The 20862-nt window shown below is 34.4% G+C and overlaps 1 protein-coding gene across 2 annotated transcripts in view; it reads right to left on the minus strand.

The window, feature by feature from the left end:
• Positions 1-5004: 5004 nt before the first annotated feature.
• Positions 5005-20862, minus strand: part of TFEC (transcription factor EC) — a 74211-nt gene continuing 58353 nt past the window's right edge. For both annotated transcript variants that reach the window (XM_060196474.1, XM_007525431.2), the window contains 4 exons: positions 19425-19481; positions 14950-15025; positions 6569-6716; positions 5005-5406 (listed from right to left, as the gene is read on the minus strand). In XM_060196474.1, the coding sequence (XP_060052457.1) occupies positions 5026-5406; positions 6569-6716; positions 14950-15025; positions 19425-19481 (662 nt within the window). In that variant the 3' untranslated portion in view covers positions 5005-5025. The remainder of the gene's footprint in view (positions 5407-6568; positions 6717-14949; positions 15026-19424; positions 19482-20862) is intronic.

Raw genomic sequence — 20862 nt, forward strand, 5'->3', positions numbered from 1 at the left:
ACATTCAATAAATTTTCCCCTCTCATATTAATTAAATAGTGATTTATATGAATACAAATTAATAGGAGTGTACATAAACACCATTCCCACCACCACCAAAAAACTGTGTCCCATCCACCCCCTCACCCCCCGCAAGCCAAACATCCACCCTCAACCTCAACCCAGGGTTTTTACTTTGGTGTCCTACTCCAAATTCATTCAAATACTGCTTTTAGTTTCCCTTTCTGTTATTCTTTCTCAACTTCAGTTTATGAGTGGGATCACTGAGTCAGGCAGTAGTGCAGCGGGTTAAGCGCATGAGTGGCATCATCCCATACTCATCTTTATCTTTCTGACTTAGCTCACTTAACATAATTACTTCTAGCTCCTTCCAAGATTGGTCAGAGAAGGTGGGTTCGTTGTTCTTAATAGCTATTAGTGTAGTATTCCATTGTGTATGCTACACCTGAGGAAGATGGGTCAATATTAGGGCAGCTTGGAATGTTCCTTCTCATGACCACAGAATGTGAGCTCAGATCTACAGAGATGCAGAGGTCACATAGACTCCTAAGCTGAATATGGGCCCCAGATCACATGAAATCAAAGGGGTTTACAGTCAACAATATTTATACAGCTTTCCCATATTTGGGAGCTACGATCTTCCTTTTTCCAGCCATGACATCATATCCCCAGATAATAACTTGAATCCACCTTCATATCAGATTTCAGTCTCAGAGAAAAAAAAAGAAAAATTAATAACTAGTATAGCCACAGGCCCTTTGGAATGTAACTAACATCTGCTTACTTGCTATCTACAAAACAAAGACCTCCTCACAACTCTTTATCTGTACTATTCCAGCCTTTAGGTTCATAATTAGTCAAAAATTTTTTTGACTGTTAACTCTCTTTTCTGCCACCAAGTTCCAGATTCTAGCATGATGCCAAACAGATATCCCTGAACAGACAACCCCACCAATGTGTCCTGGAGCTCTGATTCCCCAGAACCCCTCCCCACTAGAGAAAGAGAGAGGCAGGCTTGGAGTATGGATTGACCTGTCACAGCCCATGTTCAGCGGGGAAGCAATTACAGAGCCAGACCTTCCACCTTCTGCATCTCACAATGACCTTGGGTTCATACTCCCAGATGGTTAAAGAATAGGAAAGCAGGGGCCGGGTGGTGGCACACCTGGTTTCTCACACATGTTACAATGTACGAGGACCCAGGTTCGAGCCCCTGGTCCCCACCTACTGGGGGAAAGCTTTGCGAGTGGTGAATCAGTGCTGCAGGTGTCTCTTTTCCTCTCTTCCTTTCTATCTCCCCTGGTCCTCTTGATTTCTAGCTGTCTCTATCCAATAAATAAAGATAATAACAAAAAATTTTTAAAAAGAATTGGAAAGCTATCAAGGGAGGGGATAAGATACGGAGTTCTGGTGGTGGGAATTGTGTGAAGTTCTGGTGGTAGGAATTGTACTCCTCTTATCCTATGGTTTTGTCAGTGTCTCCTTTTTATAAACAAAATTAAAAATAAATAAAAAGGAGGTATAGTCACTGCTATCACATGAGTAAACAAAGGAAATAAAAAATTTCACGAAAGATAATAAATTTAAAGAAAATATGAAGTTATATCTATTCATAGCAGATCTTTTTAGTTTCATGAAATTTTAGGATTTGAAAGGTGGTATAATATAAATCTATGAAAAGGCATACCATATGCCATAGTAAAAAAAAAGTAAATTGGTATAAAGATGATCTCATGAGTAAGGAAAGTAAAACGATCTTATTTAAATAGGGCTTTCATATTTATTATCATGAATTAATTCTTTGAATGATCAAGGATTGGTAAACTTTACATTGTTATTCCAGTAGTAGTCAAGGACTTTTGTGACAAAATTATTTGATAAAAGTATGTCTGTTTGTTACTATAAGCCTTATTTCTGTGAAAATATTCTAGACATTCCTAAATTTTCTGAAAGATATCTTGACTCAGGCACTCAAAGCACTTGTTCTAGAATTCATGCTATTTTTACTTTGAATTTATTGTAGCATTAAAATACTATGATAGATTGTTTCTTTGTGAAGTGATATTATGGAAAGTGCTCCTTATATATCATTAGTACAAATGTGTAGGAAATATATATGCATATGTATATATGTATGTGTATGTACATGAATGTTTGATAAGGAATTACTGTGTAAGTGAACAACTCCTTAGTTCCACTCTTCTGTATAATTTCATCACCAACCAGACTGAAAAAAAAAGAATGTATTCAGTTAACAAGGGCTCCCTCCTTCATTATTACATATGACATTAACAGTACACTTTACTCTTGACAGATATATGGTTACAATATCATTTATTAATGTAACAGAGCCGATTGATGCAGGAATTCTTCAACTAGGACCTTCAGGAGTTCCTTAAAAACTTTTGGTGAATAATTTTTTTGGTCTAGTTATATACATCTGTACTTTTCCTGGGGAGAAGGTCTAAAATTTACTCTAAGTTTTCAAAGAATTCATGTTTCAAATAGTTACTAAGATTGAGTGAATGGGGGAGCTGGGTAGTAGTGTACCTGGTAGAACAAACACATCACCATGGCAAAGACTTGGCCCCTGACTTCAACCGATAGCCAGGGAAGCTTAATAGTTTATAGTGGTGGAGTAGTGCTGTAGGTATATTGCTCTCTCCTCACCTCCCCTTTTACTTTTTTTTTTCTCTATCAAGGAAAAGAAAGAGATAAGGGAAAGTGGAAATATTATTAAAAATTTATAAAAATAATGACAATAAATGGTAAGAATATTTTTAAAAGAATAATGAATGATTTTAGTTATTTAGCAATCTATAAGACAGGAACACTATTTCAAAAATTCATACAAATGAATAGAATTTGAAATGATTATGCTAAAAGAAATAAGTTAAAAGTGAAGGAAAACAATGGATAGTTTCTGTATAGGCAGTGAGGACTAAGCTGCCTTTCAGACTCTGTGAGGACTATGGCAGTTATCAGGAGGTAGATCACAGAATTTTGGTGGAGGGTTCAATGATTTAAACATATCATGCATGACTGAAATTTTTTCTCAGATATCTTTTAATTTTTTGAAAAACATATCACTAATAAAAGACTTTTTAAAATTTATTACCAATTTTATAGTTCTTTATAGCTACTATTATTTAAAGGTAACAACAAATATAAACATCCTTTTCAAATCTTTTTTCCTTCAAACTCTACCATCTTTGACAAATTTTCCATTTGTCAAGATTATGAGGAATGGATTTCAGAACTGGATAGTATTTTAAATGAATAAAAAATGATGACAGAATAATGACATCATCAGTGCAAGTCTCAAAAAATGAAGGAGTGAGAAGAGTGGGTAAAATGAAGACATAAATTAGCTGCTATAGAATGACTGTTTTTTCCTCTGGGCCCCCAAATATATACCTTCTTCATAATTTGCAATATTAAATTATCAAATCAATAATAAAGCAGAACATTGTCATATGTTTTAAAGTGTATAGTCTTCTCTAAAATTCTTTATGAAGCGTATCTTACTTATTTTTTTAACTTAAATATTTCAGATGTGTTTATTTAACTATATTGACTATTGCTGTAAACTAATATTTTTTTAGATAATAGAATGAAAATCATTTTAATTGCCCATACTCCTGGATAGTGCTGTAGGTCTGAGATAATCATCTCAATATAAATATTTATTTTTTTCCACTTTCTTTGGTTATAGCTTCAAATTTGGTGATGATGAATTTACCACACACTATATCCTTTCAAAAATTTATCTCAAAGTCTATGTGTGTATGATTAAATCTCTCTCTTCCTCTCTCCCTCTCTCTTCATTGCCTAGACTTCACCACTCAAGTCTGACTTTTTCAGATAGAAAGAGAATGGTAGAGCTAAATGGAGACACATTACAATATTAAAGCATATATATATATATATATATATATATATATATATATATACAGTAGCACCAGGTCTGAACCTTATGAAGCAGGTGCATAATTTTTTGTTAGCCCAAAACTTTACATACCAATTACACTAGAAGAACACAGAAGTATTTTGATTCTTAGGCTTCTTTCTCTTAGCAAAAATTCAGCTCCTACTATATCATTTCATACTAGTTTCAAAACACTTCTATAAATTGAATAGCATCATTTTCAAAATTCCCAATAGATCTATTATAGGGTATCTAGATCTTTGAATGATTAATGAGAAAATACTTATCTAATTAGTTTTATTGATATCACCCTCTTACATTTTTATTTCATTCAATTTTTGCTTACAGAAGATGTAAATTCTTCTGTGCCCATAGATATTTCTGATTTAACAACCTTCATTCATTTCCTCCAGACTTCTGTATTTAGACTTACTCTACACCATGTAGACTTGAATCCTACATGTATCCTTTTGCTGTTCTTTATTATGTAATCTCCAATTCCCTAAAAGTTAAGCCACTATATTGCTCATCTGCTCTTCATTTTCACAGAATACATTTAAGTTTCTGAATATATTTTTACAGAGATCTAGTAAAGAGCAACATGTTTGCTAAGTTAATTATTAATCCTAAAACAAATTCTAAATAGAAAATCATAAGTAAAGAATTATATAAGTGTTCTTAGTAACTATCTCCATAAATATGCAATGATTTTTAACACTGGTATAATTTAATTCACTAAAGGAAATAGGTCTAGGTTTTATGTTTTTATAAATTTTCTGTATTTTGTTGTGTTCAACAGTATATCACCAAATCCCTGTATTTAAAACAATAGTAAGAGCTATTTATTTGATTTTACCTCTTTATAGGAAAAAGATAAGTAAATTTGAATTCATCAGCCAGGAGGGGAAAAAGTCAGTTTTCAATAATTCTTCTGTACCATGTTTCTTCTTCTCGTGACTCTTTTGTTATTATGATCAATTATGATGTTTATGAATTCCCTTCAGAATTAAGCCAAAACAACATATGAAACATAGAAAATAAATGCACAGCACCAGCATAGAATTATTTTCTGTTGATGAATTGAGTCTGTTTAAATTTTATAACTCATCAGCATCATCTGAGCTAAAACTACTTCTCCTACTGCTCTCTTTGGAGACTGCAGGGGAAGTGGCAGATAGCAGAGGGTCTGTTCCAAATGGAGATATTGCATCATCCAGCAGTATGCCATCCAATCTCTGTTCCTCTTTCAAAGCCGCACTAAATGACAAATCTGTGAAGTGTGACAAAGGATCAGAGAAGGCCATAGCTTGATCACAGAGCTCAGGGCTTGTCCCCTGAGACGGAGTCAATTGCTGGCAAAAGTCCACTGAATTCTGTTCAAGCTGGGTCTGCTGTTTGTTGACAGGAGCACCTAAATCAACTGTGCCAAATGAAGCCAGGATTGGCAAACCATGAGCACGAGCCTGTATTTCTAGTTCCTGCAATTTCAAACAATAATAATTAAATAATGACTTTGAAAGTTGACTTAACGGTAGAGAATAAATAAGCAATGAAAATTATAAATATTCTTTGCAAATAAAAGAATCCAGTAAGTTTTTGATACTTGGAAAAATAACACTGACAAAAATAATCAGGTTGACAACAACTTTACTACCACTATTCTTTACAGGAATACAGGTCAGATGAAGTCCTCACAGTGACTCAGCTATCCTATAACCATTTCGAGGGAGCAGAAAACTCCTTTTATTCTTCTTTACTAATTTCTTACTATAAAACCATTTCATGGAAACAGAGTAAGTGCTTTACTTGGCAATAAACTTCCAAAAAGAAGAAGGAGGAGGAGGAGGAGGAGGAGGAGGAGGAGGAGGAGGAGAAGGAGAAGTAGGAGATGGAGAAGAAGGAGGAGGAGGAGGAGGAGGAGGAGGAGGAGGAGGTGGAGGAGGAGGAGGAGGAGGAGGAGGAGGAGGAGAAGAAGAAGAAGAAGAAGAAGGAGGAGGAGGAGGAGGAGGAGGAGGAGGAGGAGGAGGAGGAGGAAGAGGAGGAGGAGGAGGAGGAGGAGGAGGAGAAGAAGGAGAAGAAGGAGAAGGAGAAGAAAGAAGAAGGAGGAGGAGGAGGAGAAGGAGAAGAAGAAGAAGAAGAACACACACACACACTTGAGAGTTATGAAAACCCATATTTTGACAGTTTGTGTCAGATGAACAGATGAGGAGTGACTTAATATAAATTGGTGCAATATATCTTGAGGCAATGAAATCCATAGCAATACTACTAAAGATAAAGGTAGATAATTTAGTATTCAATATCAGCTATCAACTAGAACATTAAATAAATGTTCTATGTATTAATTTTCATATGAGATAATATTATATGTTTATAAAATTGGTTCTATTTTCTGTATTTTGCAAATATATATATACATATATATGTATATAATTTATTTATTTTTTAATCAGCTAGACCCTGGATTTCCAAAGTCTAACTGAAAAGGCTCAATTCATGAACTTCTCAATGGCAGTAAAGTTTTCATTCAAAAGGAAAAATAATTGTTAATAAAATATATAAATGAGGCCAATGAATAAAGCTGATGACAGAAAAGCCAGCTGCAGGCTATGTGGTTCATGACAACATTCTTATAAAAACCTGAATCCGGAGTAGAAGTCGTCTGTTTGACTGCTCTAATTTCTTCTGTCTGTGTTCTAATTCCCGAGCCCTCTGTTGTTCTTTTTGTAGCCACTTGATGTACTCCACCGATGCTTTTAGAATGGTTCCTTTGTTCCAGCGCATATCACTATAGAATGGAGAGATAACCTTTTCACAATTGTGCATGTCAGCAGAATTCATAAGAACTTACAAAATCTTTTACATTAATATGAAATAATGATTTACATGACTATTATTCACTCTTAGATATTATTGCTTCTGAATAGAAATTTTAATAGAATAGTTAAGAAGCCCTTATATAGTAAAATTAATCCCAGAATGAAAATAAGTGTCAAAAGAAAGTAATAAAGTGACTTTTTGTGGAAGAGCTAAATGCAATATCATGATTCTACCATTACAGTTTTTATATTTTTAGTGAAAATTGCTTTTATTATTAACTCCAAGATTAAAATCTATGTGCAGTATTTCTGCATTAATGAACTAGGAAATGCACATTACTTAGGATTTAAGCTTAAATTTTTTAAGATCACTTCAAATGTAGCAATCTTTTAACCTGCTTCTAATAAGGTTGCTTTTATACTTCTAAGAAGAAAAATAAGGTTCTTCCAGAATTAGAGATCCTGAGTAATTGTTAAACAAATCAGGTTTAGCAATATTACTGTAAGTAATATAATAACTTTCTAAAATCGGTTAGAAATGTTTTCTATACAAACAACTCAACACCCCGTAAAAACATGAATATATGTTACTAATTAGTTTAAGGTTAGTAAATATAATTAAACTTTGCTAAATATTCTTTAAGGACACATCATATAATTTATCTTGTTAAAACTAATATTTAAGATAAGAAAAGTTATGAATCTGGAGTTGTATAATGAGTATTAATTTTAATACCTAAATCATACTTAAGTGCAATTAAAACTATATGAGAAATGATAATATGTATGGAAAATAAGAACAGAATAATTGCTAAAGTTTAATCAGAGGTACTGTAAAACACTGATAAATTTTCAATTCAACATCTATGGACATTTAATCTTTGATAAGGGGGCCCAAAACATTAAATGGAAGAAGGAAGCTCTCTTCAATAAATGGTGCTGGGAAAACTGGGTTGTAACATGCAGAAGAGTGAGATTGAACCACTTTATCTCGCCATAAGCAAAAATCAACTCCAGATGGATCAAAGACCTGGATGTTAGACCAGAAACAATCAAATACTTAGAGGAAAACGTTGATAAAACACTTTCCCACCTACACCTCAAGGAGATCTTTGATGAAATAAACCCAATTGCAAGAAAGACTAAAGCAGAAACAAATCAATGGGATTACATCAAATTGAAGAGCTTCTGCACATCCAAAGAAACTATTAAACAAACAAAGAGACCCCTCACAGAATGGGAGAAGATCTTCATATGCCATACATCAGGCAAGAAACTAATTACCAAAATATATAAAGAGCTCAGCAAACTTAAAAAAAAAAAAAAGCAAATGACCCCATCCAAAAATGGGCAGAGGGTATGAACAGAACATTCACTCCAGAGGAGATCCAAAAGGCTAACAAACATATGAAAAACCGCTCCAGGTTACTGATTGTCAGAGAAATGCAAATTAAGACAACATTGAGATACCACCTCACTCTTGTAAGAATGGCATATATCAAAAAGGACAGTAGCAACAAATGCTGGAGAGGTTGTGGGGACAGAGGAACCCTTTTGCATTGCTGGTGGGAATGGAAGTTGGTCCAGCCTCTGTGGAGAGCAGTCTGGAGAACTCTCACAAGGCTAGACATGGACCTTCCATATGATCCAGTAATTCCTCTCCTGGGGTTATACCCCAAGGACTCCATAACACCCAACCAAAAAGAAGTGTGTACTCCTATCCTTATAGCAGCACAATTCATAATAGCTAAAACCTGGAAGCAACCCAGGTGCCCAACAACAGATGAGTGGCTGAGAAAGCTGTGGTATATATACACATTGGAATACTATACAGATATCAAGAACAATGAACCCACCTTTGCTGACCCATCTTGGACAGAGCTAGAAGGAATTATGTTAAGTGAGCTAAGTCAGAAAGATAAAGATGAGTATGGAATGATCCCATTCATCAAAAGAAGCTGAGAAAGAATATCTGAAAGGGAAACTAAAAGCAGGATCTGACTAAATTGAAAGTAGGGCACCAAAGTAAAGACCCTGTGGTGAGGGGTAGACATGTGGCTTCCTGGGCCTGTGGGGGGTGGGGGTGGGTGGCTGGGAGGGGAAACAGTCTTTTGGTGGTGGGAATGTTGTTTATGTACACTCCTAGTAAAATTTAGTTAATAAATCACTAGTTAATTAATTTGAAAGGGGGAAAATTAATTGTGTGTCTCAAAGTTTTTAAAATACAGACCGAGTCTTCTAATATATAGGCTGTGTATTTGATAAGCGGACTTTCTCAAAAGCCTAGACCAAGTAGATCAGAAGCAACCAGTGGCACAGCTATATACAAGATACTGGGTACTATATAACAAACCCTAACAAAAGAACTTTTCAAAGTTAACCCAATTACCAAATATGTGATGATAACATTAACTATCCATTGTCTTTTGAACCCTAAGACAGCAGGAACCCCACATCTCCACTATAGAGCCTATATGTCCCCCATTCCTGGAACTTCAGGATAGGCCCCCTTTCCCGCATGCCTTTCCCAATCCGTATCAAGTAATACTACATCAGCCGATCGCAACCTAATCAACGTAACGATTGCCACCTCAACATGCTTCAGCTCAGACTGTGTCCAGAGACTTCACGTGTGGAATGACAACCCTTCAGCTTCATTACTCGGGTGAGACCTTTCCTTTCATAGTATTCTCTAATTCCATTCCAGGTGGATCACTTTCTAACAAAGTCCCAAAACCTAGATATAGACCAGGTTCTGTGAGAGAAAGCATATGTTCACACGTATCCATAAACTACTACAAAATATATACCTGAAAGCAGAAGTACACTAGAGTTTGCAGTGAGTACCCCCCCAACACTTCCTCTCCACTATTCCAACCTTTGGGTCCATGATTGCTCAACAATTTGTTTGGCTTTGTATGTTAACTCTCTTTTCAGCCACTAGGTTCCAGATGCCATCAGGATGCCGGCCAGGCTTCCCTGGACTGAAGACCCCACCAATGTGTCCTGGAGCTCAGCTTCCCCAGAGACCCACCCTACTAGGGAAAGAGAGAGGCAGACTGGGAGTATGGACTGACCAGTCAACATCCATGTTCAGTGGGGAAGCAATTACAGAAGCCAGACCTTCCATCTTCTGCAACCCACAAGGACCCTGGGCCCATGCTCACAGAGGGATAGAGAATGGGAAAGCTATCAGGGGAGGGGATGGGATATGGAGATTGGGTGGTGGGAATTATGTGGAGTTGTGCCCCTCCTACCCTATGGTTTTGTTAATTTATCCTTTCTTAGATAAAAAATAAATTTAAAAAAAGTTTTCAATTCATATGTATTTTATAATAGCGTTAAGTATCTAGAGAAACTTTAAGAACATACTACATTACGTGGAACCTAACTGAAATACCTTAAAATTAGTATTTATTGATTGAGTATTCTTAAGTGGAAAATATACTTAAGAAAACATCTGATTTGCATATGCCTTATTGAAAGTCTAGGTTAGATGAAAATTCCATTAACTACAGAAAATCATGTATTTTTTCTACCACCGGGTGAAAATGCTTAGGAGGACTTAGATAAGGTTTCTATTGCTATTCAGCAAGTCATCTATCCCAGGGCTGAAAGCTCTCTATGGTCATAACTGCAGGATCTTGCTCTATCCACAGTGATTTATGTCTGGTAGTGGGAAGGCTAGGGATAAAGAATTTGCTTTTTGTTGTTTGTTTTCTTTATTGGCAGGATTGATAGATTGCATTGTTAACGCATGGGTACAGTTTCTTATCTCCTTGTAATAGGTGTCTGAAAAACACTCTCACCTTCATGTTGGGTCCTTGGACCTAAGGTTTCTGCCCAACCCCTCCCTCCCCCACCTCCTCCAGAGTCTTTTTATTTGTGGTTGTTTTAGTTATTAAACTAAAAAGGTTTTCTGCATAACTGAAAAACATAACTGACTCCTGTTAGCAGAAAATGTATGGCTCTAATTTTCATTCATTTATTCTCATGAGAAAAAAAAAAGTCTTGAAGGACAGAAGGAACAAGATAAAAACTCTGTCAACTTTGAAGTTTAAGGTACTATTTATTTACACCTAAAATAAAGCTTTAACATGGTAGAAGCAATCTTGAGATAGATCTTTCAAATTCTGCCTCATGTAATTTAAACTAAGATGTTAAGGGTTCAGGTCTATGTTAAAGACATTTTAATATATGTGTTCTTTTACAAAAAGTATTTTAAGATTTTCAAGGTTATTTTTTTCTTGTATGGCTCCAAAGGCACATAGTTTTCCAAGGTGATTAAGGAGATGTTTGCCTCTCTCTCTCTCCCAAGACAGTTCCAGGAATCTAAATATAGAAACTTTTTTTTTCCCAGAACACTACTCAGCTCTCAGCTCTGATTTATGATGATGCAGGGGACTGAACCTGGAACTTTGGAGACTCAGACATGACTGTATGCTATTTACTCCTGCCCTTCTCCCTTTTATTTCTCCTCCTCCCATCTAAATATCTCTCTGTCTTAATTCAACAATACATAAATAAAATGTTAATAATAAATAAAACTTATAAATATGTTTCCTGTATTTTCCACATACAGTTCTTCTATTAAGTTTTATATAATATTTGGGAGATTTGTATTAGCAAAAAAGTAAACAAAAACTATATGAACTAGGTGACTACTTTTTTGACCAGTCTATCCAGACTCTATTTTTAGCTAAAGTTCATTGTGAAAGGTTAAATTTTATATTCCCCTGAAGGAATACTATAGTAACTCATGAGGGAAACTATACTAACAGATAGGTTACAGCAAGTGAAAGGATAAGGTATATCAAGCAGCATAGGGAGTAGGGGCAGTGGCTTATTGGTTTGAGTCCTCAGGTTACCATGGACAAGGTCCTGACTCCTCAATAGTACTGCAGGTGTCACTAGCTCTCCCTCTCTATTTCCCTCTCCCCTTCTAATTTCTCTCTCTGTCTTATCAAATAAGAGAAAGGAAGGAAGAAAGAAATGACTGACAGGGACTGTGGATTAGTAGTACAAGCAAGAAACACAGAGATAACCTTAGCAGGAGGCGGGGTAGAGGGTGGGCAGGGGGAGAGAAAAGAATTAGAATTGGTATTGAGAAGTCTGGAATCCTCAGTTAAGGATGAAATCTCTATTTTATTTGGGTGGGTAATCAGACCTACATATCCAACATCTTACTTATTCATGTGTTTCCAATTAAGCCCAAAATAATATATATATATATTGTCTATGTATCATATAATATAACTAAAACAAGTAATAACTCCCCTTTGTGAAATCTATAAGGAAGTGAAAGACACATACAAAATGTTTACAATGAAGAGTTTCATATGATGGCCATTTTCAAATGTTATTTTGTTTTCATTTGAATTTCTACATTATAAACCAAGGGGAAAATAAACTATGAACTAATAAACTACAGCCTAATTTTCTCAATAAATTGTCATCGGAACCTGGTGGCTGAAAAGAGAGTTAACATACAAAGCCAAACAAATTGTTGAAGAATCATGGACCAGCCACCAGGTTCCAGATGCCATCAGATGCCGGCCAGGCTTCCCTGGACTGAAGACCCCACTCATGCTTCCTGGAGCTCAGCTTCCCCAGAGACTCACCCTACTAGGGAAAGAGAGAGGCAGACTGGGAGTATGGATCGACCAGTTAACTCCCATGTTCAGCGGGGAAGCAATTACAGAAGCCAGACCTCCCACCTTCTGCAACCCACAACAACCCTGGGCCCATGCTCCCAGAGGGATAGAGAATGGGAAAGCTATTGGGGAGGGATGGGATATGGAAATTGGGTGGCGGGAATTGTGTGGAGTTGTACCCCCCCCATCCTATGACTTTGTTAATGTCTCCTTTCTTAAATAAATAAACAATTAAAATTTTTTTTCATCGGAATCTCTCATATTTACATGCATATTTTATACATATTGCACATGTCTACTTGTGTGTTATACTGTTGAGTAAAGCAACAGAGACCATATGGCCCATAAAGCTTGAAATATTTACTATTTAACTTTTTCTAGGAAAAATGCTAAACAACGAATTGGAACTAGAACAAAGTTTTCTATTTGTTTTTATTGCCACCAGGGTTATTTCCAGACTCTTGTTTGTGCTATGAGTCCACCACTCCAGGCAATCTTTTTAATTTTTTTTTTTACTAGATAGGACAGAATGAAATTTAGAGGAGAGGGGGTAATAGAGAAGGAGAGAGACACACCTACAGATCTGCTTTACCACTCAAAAACTTCTTGAACCAGAAGCCTTGCACGTAATAACCTGTGCATTAACTGTGTGTACCACAACCCGACTCCCAGTGAAGAATTTTTATAACCAAGACTATAAAAATGTAGCGTAGCAGTAATCCCTTACACTAGCTTTGTAGTTTTTAAAATAATCAGATATCATAGATGATATCTGATTGTATTAATTACAAGAACCCAGTCATAAAATTGGTACTTTCTAGGGTTAGTGGCATCCATAGATGTTCAGTTAGACTTCAGAGTCTAATTTTGTATTATCACTCATTTTCTGCATGTAATTATACTCTGGATACTGTGGGTTAGCTCTGCCACTTGCAAGCATTTATTTTCTCTTTTTTATTACCTAATAAGCTTCAGCATTAATTAATATTCTTTATCCCCTTTGTGACAACCACTAACATTGTCAGAACAAAGTAGGTATTATAGGCCACTAGGTCACTTTGTAATATACCTGAGTATTCCTGTTACACTTATGGTTCTCACTTAAAGACTGTTAAATTAATATTCATTACACTAACTATTAAGATAATCTAATTACATTGCATGTACATTAACTAAAGAAATAGTGCTGCCAAAAAGAAGGAGCATTTATAAAATACTTATTGTTTTTAGGAAAATTATGTTAAAGGCTTTGGAAAAATTCAATTACCATGTCAGTAAGGGCACATTCTATGAAAATGCTGCAATGAATTAGGCTGAAAACAATAAAAATCCATCTGTACTTAGATTGTCTAAGTTTTCATTTTAAAGAAATGGAATTAGAATATACATTTTGTGCAATTTATATGTGAAAGAAAAATTGAAACATTCAAATACAAAGGCCTTGGCCTCTCATCAAGTCTTTGGAGTATGAAAGTACATTTATAGTTTTAAAAAAGTGTTCTATTAAAAAATTGAGTATTCACTTCAGATAACAGAAAAATATATAAGCATAAAGACTTTAAAAGACATGGACATTTGGTAGGGCTTACAGTCAGACTGAACTCTCAGCTTCTCCATCCAGTGTCCATTTTGCCATTACTCTTCACAGTCCCGCACTATTATGCCCACAGGGTTAAATATCACACTCCTTTTATTCTAACTTCTTGAATCGCTTGACGAAATTAACACTTTGAAGTTTGGGAAAGTACTTATGATTTTTTCCAAACATCTCTACATTAAACATTATCATTGTGAAATAATGAATAATCACTAGCATTTGGACAGGCCAGCTCTCAGTCTGAATGAAAGATTTTTTTCAAGTGATTGCTAATTCTGTAGATTATGTTTTTTTTAAAGAAAAAGTCAATATTCTAAAATTGATTAATCAACTATTTTCTTGACATTTACAAATATATATATATATATATATATATATCTCATTGTTGGTTGATTTCAATCAACACACTTCTATACTTCTATACATTCCATTTCTTGAACATCCTCAGAATTTTTGTAATCTCTGGAAATACAACATTTCACTTTTTATATACATGCAAATTTTAAATTTGAATTATTATTATCATCATAAATTAAGTAAGACAGTATAATAAACAATCTTCAATACTACTACCAAATTTGTCTATATAATTGTAATATGGAAAGTGCTTTGTGTTTTTGGCACTAAAGGATCCAGGTTCAAACCTCACTACCACCAGAAGCCAGAATTTAGAGAAGAAATTTTTGTAAAAGAGAGAGAGAGAGAGGAAAAGGAAGGAAGGAACAAAAAAGGTACACTATGAACTCAGAATATAACTAACAGAAGCAAGTATTAACAACCTTAATGTTAAATATCTGTTCATCTTACATTGATACTTTAAAGAATACCACTAGTGGCAAAAACTGCTAAGTTTCCTTAACCACTGATTCTCTCTACCTCTTCTTTCCCTCCCACCTATTTTAGGGGGTACTGAAGCCATAATACTATTATAGAAATGATCGTTGGACTCACGGATCATTAGACTTTGGAATAAGAGTGCCAAGTTCCTTGATTCGGTAATTAATATTATACCTCCTTCTTCGTTCAACTATTAAAAAAGAAATATTATTGATTATTCTCATTAAAGCACAATTCACTTTGTAGTAAAACTTCTTAAAAATTTCTATAAAACTACAAAAAAAAAACAATTAGGCAAATGAGTACTTCTCAACATTAAAATAAAAATTCAAATATTTTCCAAAATAACAATATCAGGTTTATTATTTTATTATCTATGATATTTTAAAATTTGTCTCAAATTTCTTGTCCATTCTTTGAAATACTATAATATTTACTAATGCCAAAATACATGTATATACATGTTTCAAATATATATTCTATTTGATTATCATTCCACACACAATAATTTCATCATAATCCACATTATGACCCTGAGTCCTATACTAAGATTTACTCTCCTCATAAACTTCCTTGAAGCAAAGAAAAAAAATAGCACATAGGAGGTATATGTGCCAATCAAGACCAGATCTTTATGAAAGCAGTGATTTTTTTATTTTATTTATTCATTTATTTATTGGATAGAGACAGCCAGAAATCAAGAGGGAAAGGGGATATAGAGAGGGAGAGACACGTGCAACACTGCTTGACTACTCACAAAGCTTTCCCCCTGCAGGGGGACCAGGGGCTTGAACCTGGGCCCTTGTGCATTGGAACATGTGCCCTTAACCAGGTGTGCCACCATCCAGCCCCTTAAATTTATATTTTTCTAATTTAAAATTATTAAAAATACAGAGAGAAGTGGATTTGAAATTCTACAATATATCAGATGCATGTTAGTGTTACTAAAATATATGAATAGCCCACACATAGATAACTTGAATTAACTAAGCCTGGATTGGGGCCCAAACATTTTCTTTTTTCTTTTTTTAAGAGTCTTTTTTTTTCTTTATTTTGCCTTTTGTTGCCTTTGTTGTTTTTTATTGTTGTTGTAGTTATTATTGTTGCTATTGATGTCATTGTTGTTGGATAGGACAGAGAGAAATGGAGAGAGGATGGGAAGACAGAGAGAGGAGAGAAAGTTAGACACCTGTAGACCTGCTTCACCGCCTGTGAAGCGACCCCCCCTACAGGTGGGGAGCCAGGGCTTAAACCAGTACCCTTAAGCCAGTCTTTGCGCTTAACCCGCTGCGCTACTACCTGACTTCCAAACATTTGCTTTTCTAACAAGTTCCCAGGTGATACTGTGTTTTTTGTTAGACTTCACAGTAGAGTTCTAGAGAACTATTGATACTGGTTCTTATATGGAAATTATTTATGTTTGCATGGCTATACATGCATTGTTTATGTAATTTTTTGAATCTAGTATATATTCAATAAACGCCAGGTATAGAAATAAATAGAATTTGTTGTGTTGAATCTTGTCAAAGGGTAGTCTCAGGGCATAAATAGTCTTAAAGTATACTATATAATTTTTACAGTGAGAACCACAACCATATATCACATACATATATATTACATATACTATTTCAATAGGCATTTTTAAATCCTTTAAGTGAAATTAAAGAAAAATTATTGGAGTCAGGTGGTGGTGCACCTGGTTGGGCAATTCATGTTACAGTGCACTAGGGTTCAGGTTCAAGCCCTGGGTCCCCACCTGCAGGGGGAAAGCTTTGCAAGTGGTGAAGCAAGGCTGGAGGTGTCTCTCTGTCTCTCTACCTCTCTATCACTCCCTTCCTTCTCAATTTCTTCTCTATCCAATAAACAAATAAAGATAATAATTTAAGAAACAAAGAAAAGAAAAATATTATCAAAATATTAGAAAATACTTATGCTCCAACATTAATATCTCAATTAGAAATACAATCTAAAGCATTCAAATTATTCTACAATTAGGATATAATTTATAGCTGAGAATTTATATTTCAATATTATTTTTTTCTTTGTGCATATGAATAAAATAACAGTGAATTAAAAGATTATAAAGGTAAAACAGATATAAATACACAAAATTTACAAATTACCAGTGAGAATTAATTTTATGTTCACATATACTCCTATATTGTAAAACATACCTTCTTACTCTGTTAAGATTAAGAGCAGCTATAAAGAATTTTCACTGTTTTATCACAAAAATGGGATTTATAATCTAGTAATGTTTCCTCAGAATCTATTATTTCAAAGTTGTTGTTTTTTTGTTACCAGGACACTGTTAATCCCTGGTTTATAGTGGTGCCAGAGATTGAACCTGAGACTTCAGAACCTCAGAATAAAGTATTTTTTAAATATTATTTAAATCTACTTTGCATCAAAGGCAAAAGATTTATAGGTTTTGCAGAGAAACCGGAGTATGTGTTCTTTTGCAAAGTATCCGCAGTTTCTGCTCTACTCTTCTTCTATTATAAATTTATAAATTTTATAAATTTCAAATGGTTAATTATAATAAGAACTTTAATACCTCAATGCTTTCATATTCAGTTCATGTATAAATATATGTAAGTTACATATAATTAAGATTTAAGTTTTTTTAAATAGTTTCATGGCATTCACTATTTAACTCTTTGCAACATTTTTTTAAAATAAAAATTCAATTCTTTTTTATTTATTTCCAAGATTTTTGTGGGATAAAACCGGAAACAACTTTCATTATTCTTCTTCATATTTATTCATTCTTGATTCAGGAAAGAAAAACCCCTAGCATGAATCCTACACCTATGAGAAGCCACTGTCACTTTTTTTCACCACACTGCTACCCACTGAAAAAGGCAGTCACAGGGCCAAAGGAATCCCTTCTAAACTATACTCTGGGTAATTCATAATGGAAATAAACTTTTAAATTCCATGAGTTCACAGTAGCAGCCTGTGAATACTACTCCAAGGCCTATGTTGCTCAGAAAGGACCATGGCATCAATGACTCAATCTGAGGTCCAAGATATGGACAAGAGGAAAATGTCTACAGAGGTAAGCATGAAAGTTAAAAGTACAGGATGAGGGGCTAAGGTTTCTTACTCATATGAGGCAAAGTATAGCACAGAGTTGTTAGAAAGTCAGAGAAAGAAGTGAGGTGTGAGTTCTGGTTATGGCCCAACCATAGAAGTCCCACACAGAACTTCAAGGATCTGAGAATTCTAAATTTACACTTGACACTTACAGTGTTTATAAATGACAAAGTGCACTTAATTTAGCACTCCGTTGCTTGAGTTTAACTTTTAAATATTTAGACAACTGTTATGTGGGACTTCATTCATTTCCTTTCCACAAGCCTCATTAACTTGGGGTTTCTCTCATTTATCATACCTACAAATGTGACATTATCTATTTTTAATTCTGAGATATATAAAAACAGAGGAGATATATAAAATATCAGAGGAATCTAGGTTAGAAAACACAGTGAGCATGAACATATCAGACAGCAATCAGACTCTGTATTGTGACCTGCTATTTAATATGCAGATACAACAGAGGAGGGAAGGAAGGAGGACAGTAGTTGGTACGTTGTGTGGAGTTGTACCCCTCTTATCCTATGGCTTTTGTCAGTGTTTCCTTTTTATAAAAAATTAAAAAATGGTTTTAAATTGAAAAAATACTATATAGTTTCTTGATATGTTTTTTTTTTTTCTGTAATTAGCTCTTACTCGTGTTCTATTTGTCTCATAATCTGGACAAAATTTATCTGTTTTGCTCCTATTGGTTATGAGAATCAGAATATTTCCTTTTCCATGGCAACATTAAACTTGATATAATCATGTGCTTGTTCATTGCTTATAGTCATGCATTCAGCAAACCAATATCTCTGTGAAGAAGGCAGGTGGATTATGAACAGATGCAAATTCCATAAGTACACATAGAATCAATCTCAATTAATCAAGTGACTTTACAAACTTTGCATTAAAAATCTTCCCTCATTTTCCTCTATTTCATGTAATTCATGTAATTTTTCATCAGACTTAAATCAATGTTTAGTCAGGCATAAGTCTCCTTTCATCCTTCTTCCCTTCCTTCCTTCCTTCCTTCCTTCCTTCTTCCTTCTTTTCCTGTTTGCATTTGGCAGAAATGGAATTCAGTTATACAATATAAAATATCTTTCAGACTGACACAGAAATATGAGAATCTAGCTGGGTTTTTTCTCGCTATTAAACAGTGTACACTTTTTACAAGTTACCTTTATCTCTTTAAAACTTGGCCAGTGAGTCACAGTAGAATCTAAATGTAACTCAATGCACTTAGTTCCATCAGAGAGAAAATTATCAAGAAGAGAGAAGGATCACGCTGGGAATTTGAGATGTTATACTTTCTAAAAGTATATCACTTTCCAAAGAATTCTTATTATTTAAATTCCCCCAAATAGAAGTAGTAAAGATATTTTGCTCATTTTTGTCACTAGCCTCAAAATACTTATGAATCATTGACAAAAATCATAGATTTTAACCTCCATATAATTACTTTTGAATTAACTAATGCTGTTTGGAGAAAAAATATATATACTCACTGAGGTTGTGGTTGTCCTTTTTTTGTCTCTCTTTTGCCAATGTTCGAGTATCAGTTTCTGATCAAAAGGAAAATTGAAATGTACATTACATCCAGTCTCATAATTTAGAAATAGTAGGTGAAAATTCAATATTACTTGCCCCCAAATGCTATAATATTTTGTGAAAAAAAATAGAAATTCGAAGAATCATGCTCCTTAGTAATGGACAATGAAAGCACAGTTATATTTTAATAGAGAAAAGCCTAGATTTGTAATTTGGTCCTTCAAGTAAATAGGCTGATGGGCTACTAAGTTCTCTGTACCGTGGTTCCTCCCCTGAAAAATTAATATAATATAATACATATCTTATTTTTAAAAAGATAGTGTGAATCTCTTTTTACACATGTCTATTATTATTAATTTGTGTAAAAATTATTCCAACATAATTTCTACAATATAAATAATTTAGTAACTATGATTGGTACATTCCAATAGTTGGGATTACTTTTCTTAGCTATTCTTATCAAATAAATCCATACATGTAATAATTTATATGTCACTATATTTACTATATGCTTGTAGTAGTTTTTCACTCATGACATTACGTGCTTGGTTGTTCTCTCCAGCATAGAACTGACTCTTGAAGCCAATGGACTGTTGTGGAAATGACTAGTGTATCTTTCAAAAGTAATTCATAAAAGAGAGAATTTCATTTATTTATTTCATTTTATATTTGTGTATTTATTCATGCCAGAAGAGTTATTGTTTGGACTTAGAGCCTAACTAATCCACCATTCTCAGCAAATATTTTTCTATTTTTTAAATTATTGTTTATTGATATGATAGATATAAATTGAGAGGGAAATAGGAAATAGAGGAGAGAGAGAGAGAGAGAGAGAAGCAGCACTGCTTCACCTCTTGTGAGGCTTCCCCCTGATGATGGGGACCAGAGATTTGAACCGAGGTCCTTGTGAATGATAATGTGTGTGCTCAACTGGGCACATCACTATCAACCCCTCTACAGTCAATATTATAAGCAAAAATTACCATTTTGTGTCGGAATCACTACTTTTTACATTATGAGCACACATGAGCAGACCTAGGGAAGGATCCATGTGGTAAAAGATACAAACTGCTTGCTTGAAACACTAACTGAAAAAACCAACAAGTGTGATCCAGGAGGTGATGCAGTTAAGGAACTAGACTCTCAAGCATGAAGTCCTGAGTTCAATCCCCGGCAGCACAGAGTATTGTCTGGCTCTTTTTCTACCAGAGTCATGTCTGGCTCTTTTTCTCTCTCCTCCTTTCTCATTAATAAAATAAATAAAATTTAAAGAAAAAAAAACCAACAAGTGAGAATCTTGAGAGAACATTCTCCAGTCCATCAAATCTTAGGTATCTGTATTTCTTTGTGTCAGACTTTGTTTTTTTCTTTTTTTAATTGTATTTTATTTATTAG

This window comes from Erinaceus europaeus, chromosome 8, assembly GCF_950295315.1.
Source record: "Erinaceus europaeus chromosome 8, mEriEur2.1, whole genome shotgun sequence".
Taxonomy (NCBI): Eukaryota; Metazoa; Chordata; class Mammalia; order Eulipotyphla; family Erinaceidae; genus Erinaceus; species Erinaceus europaeus.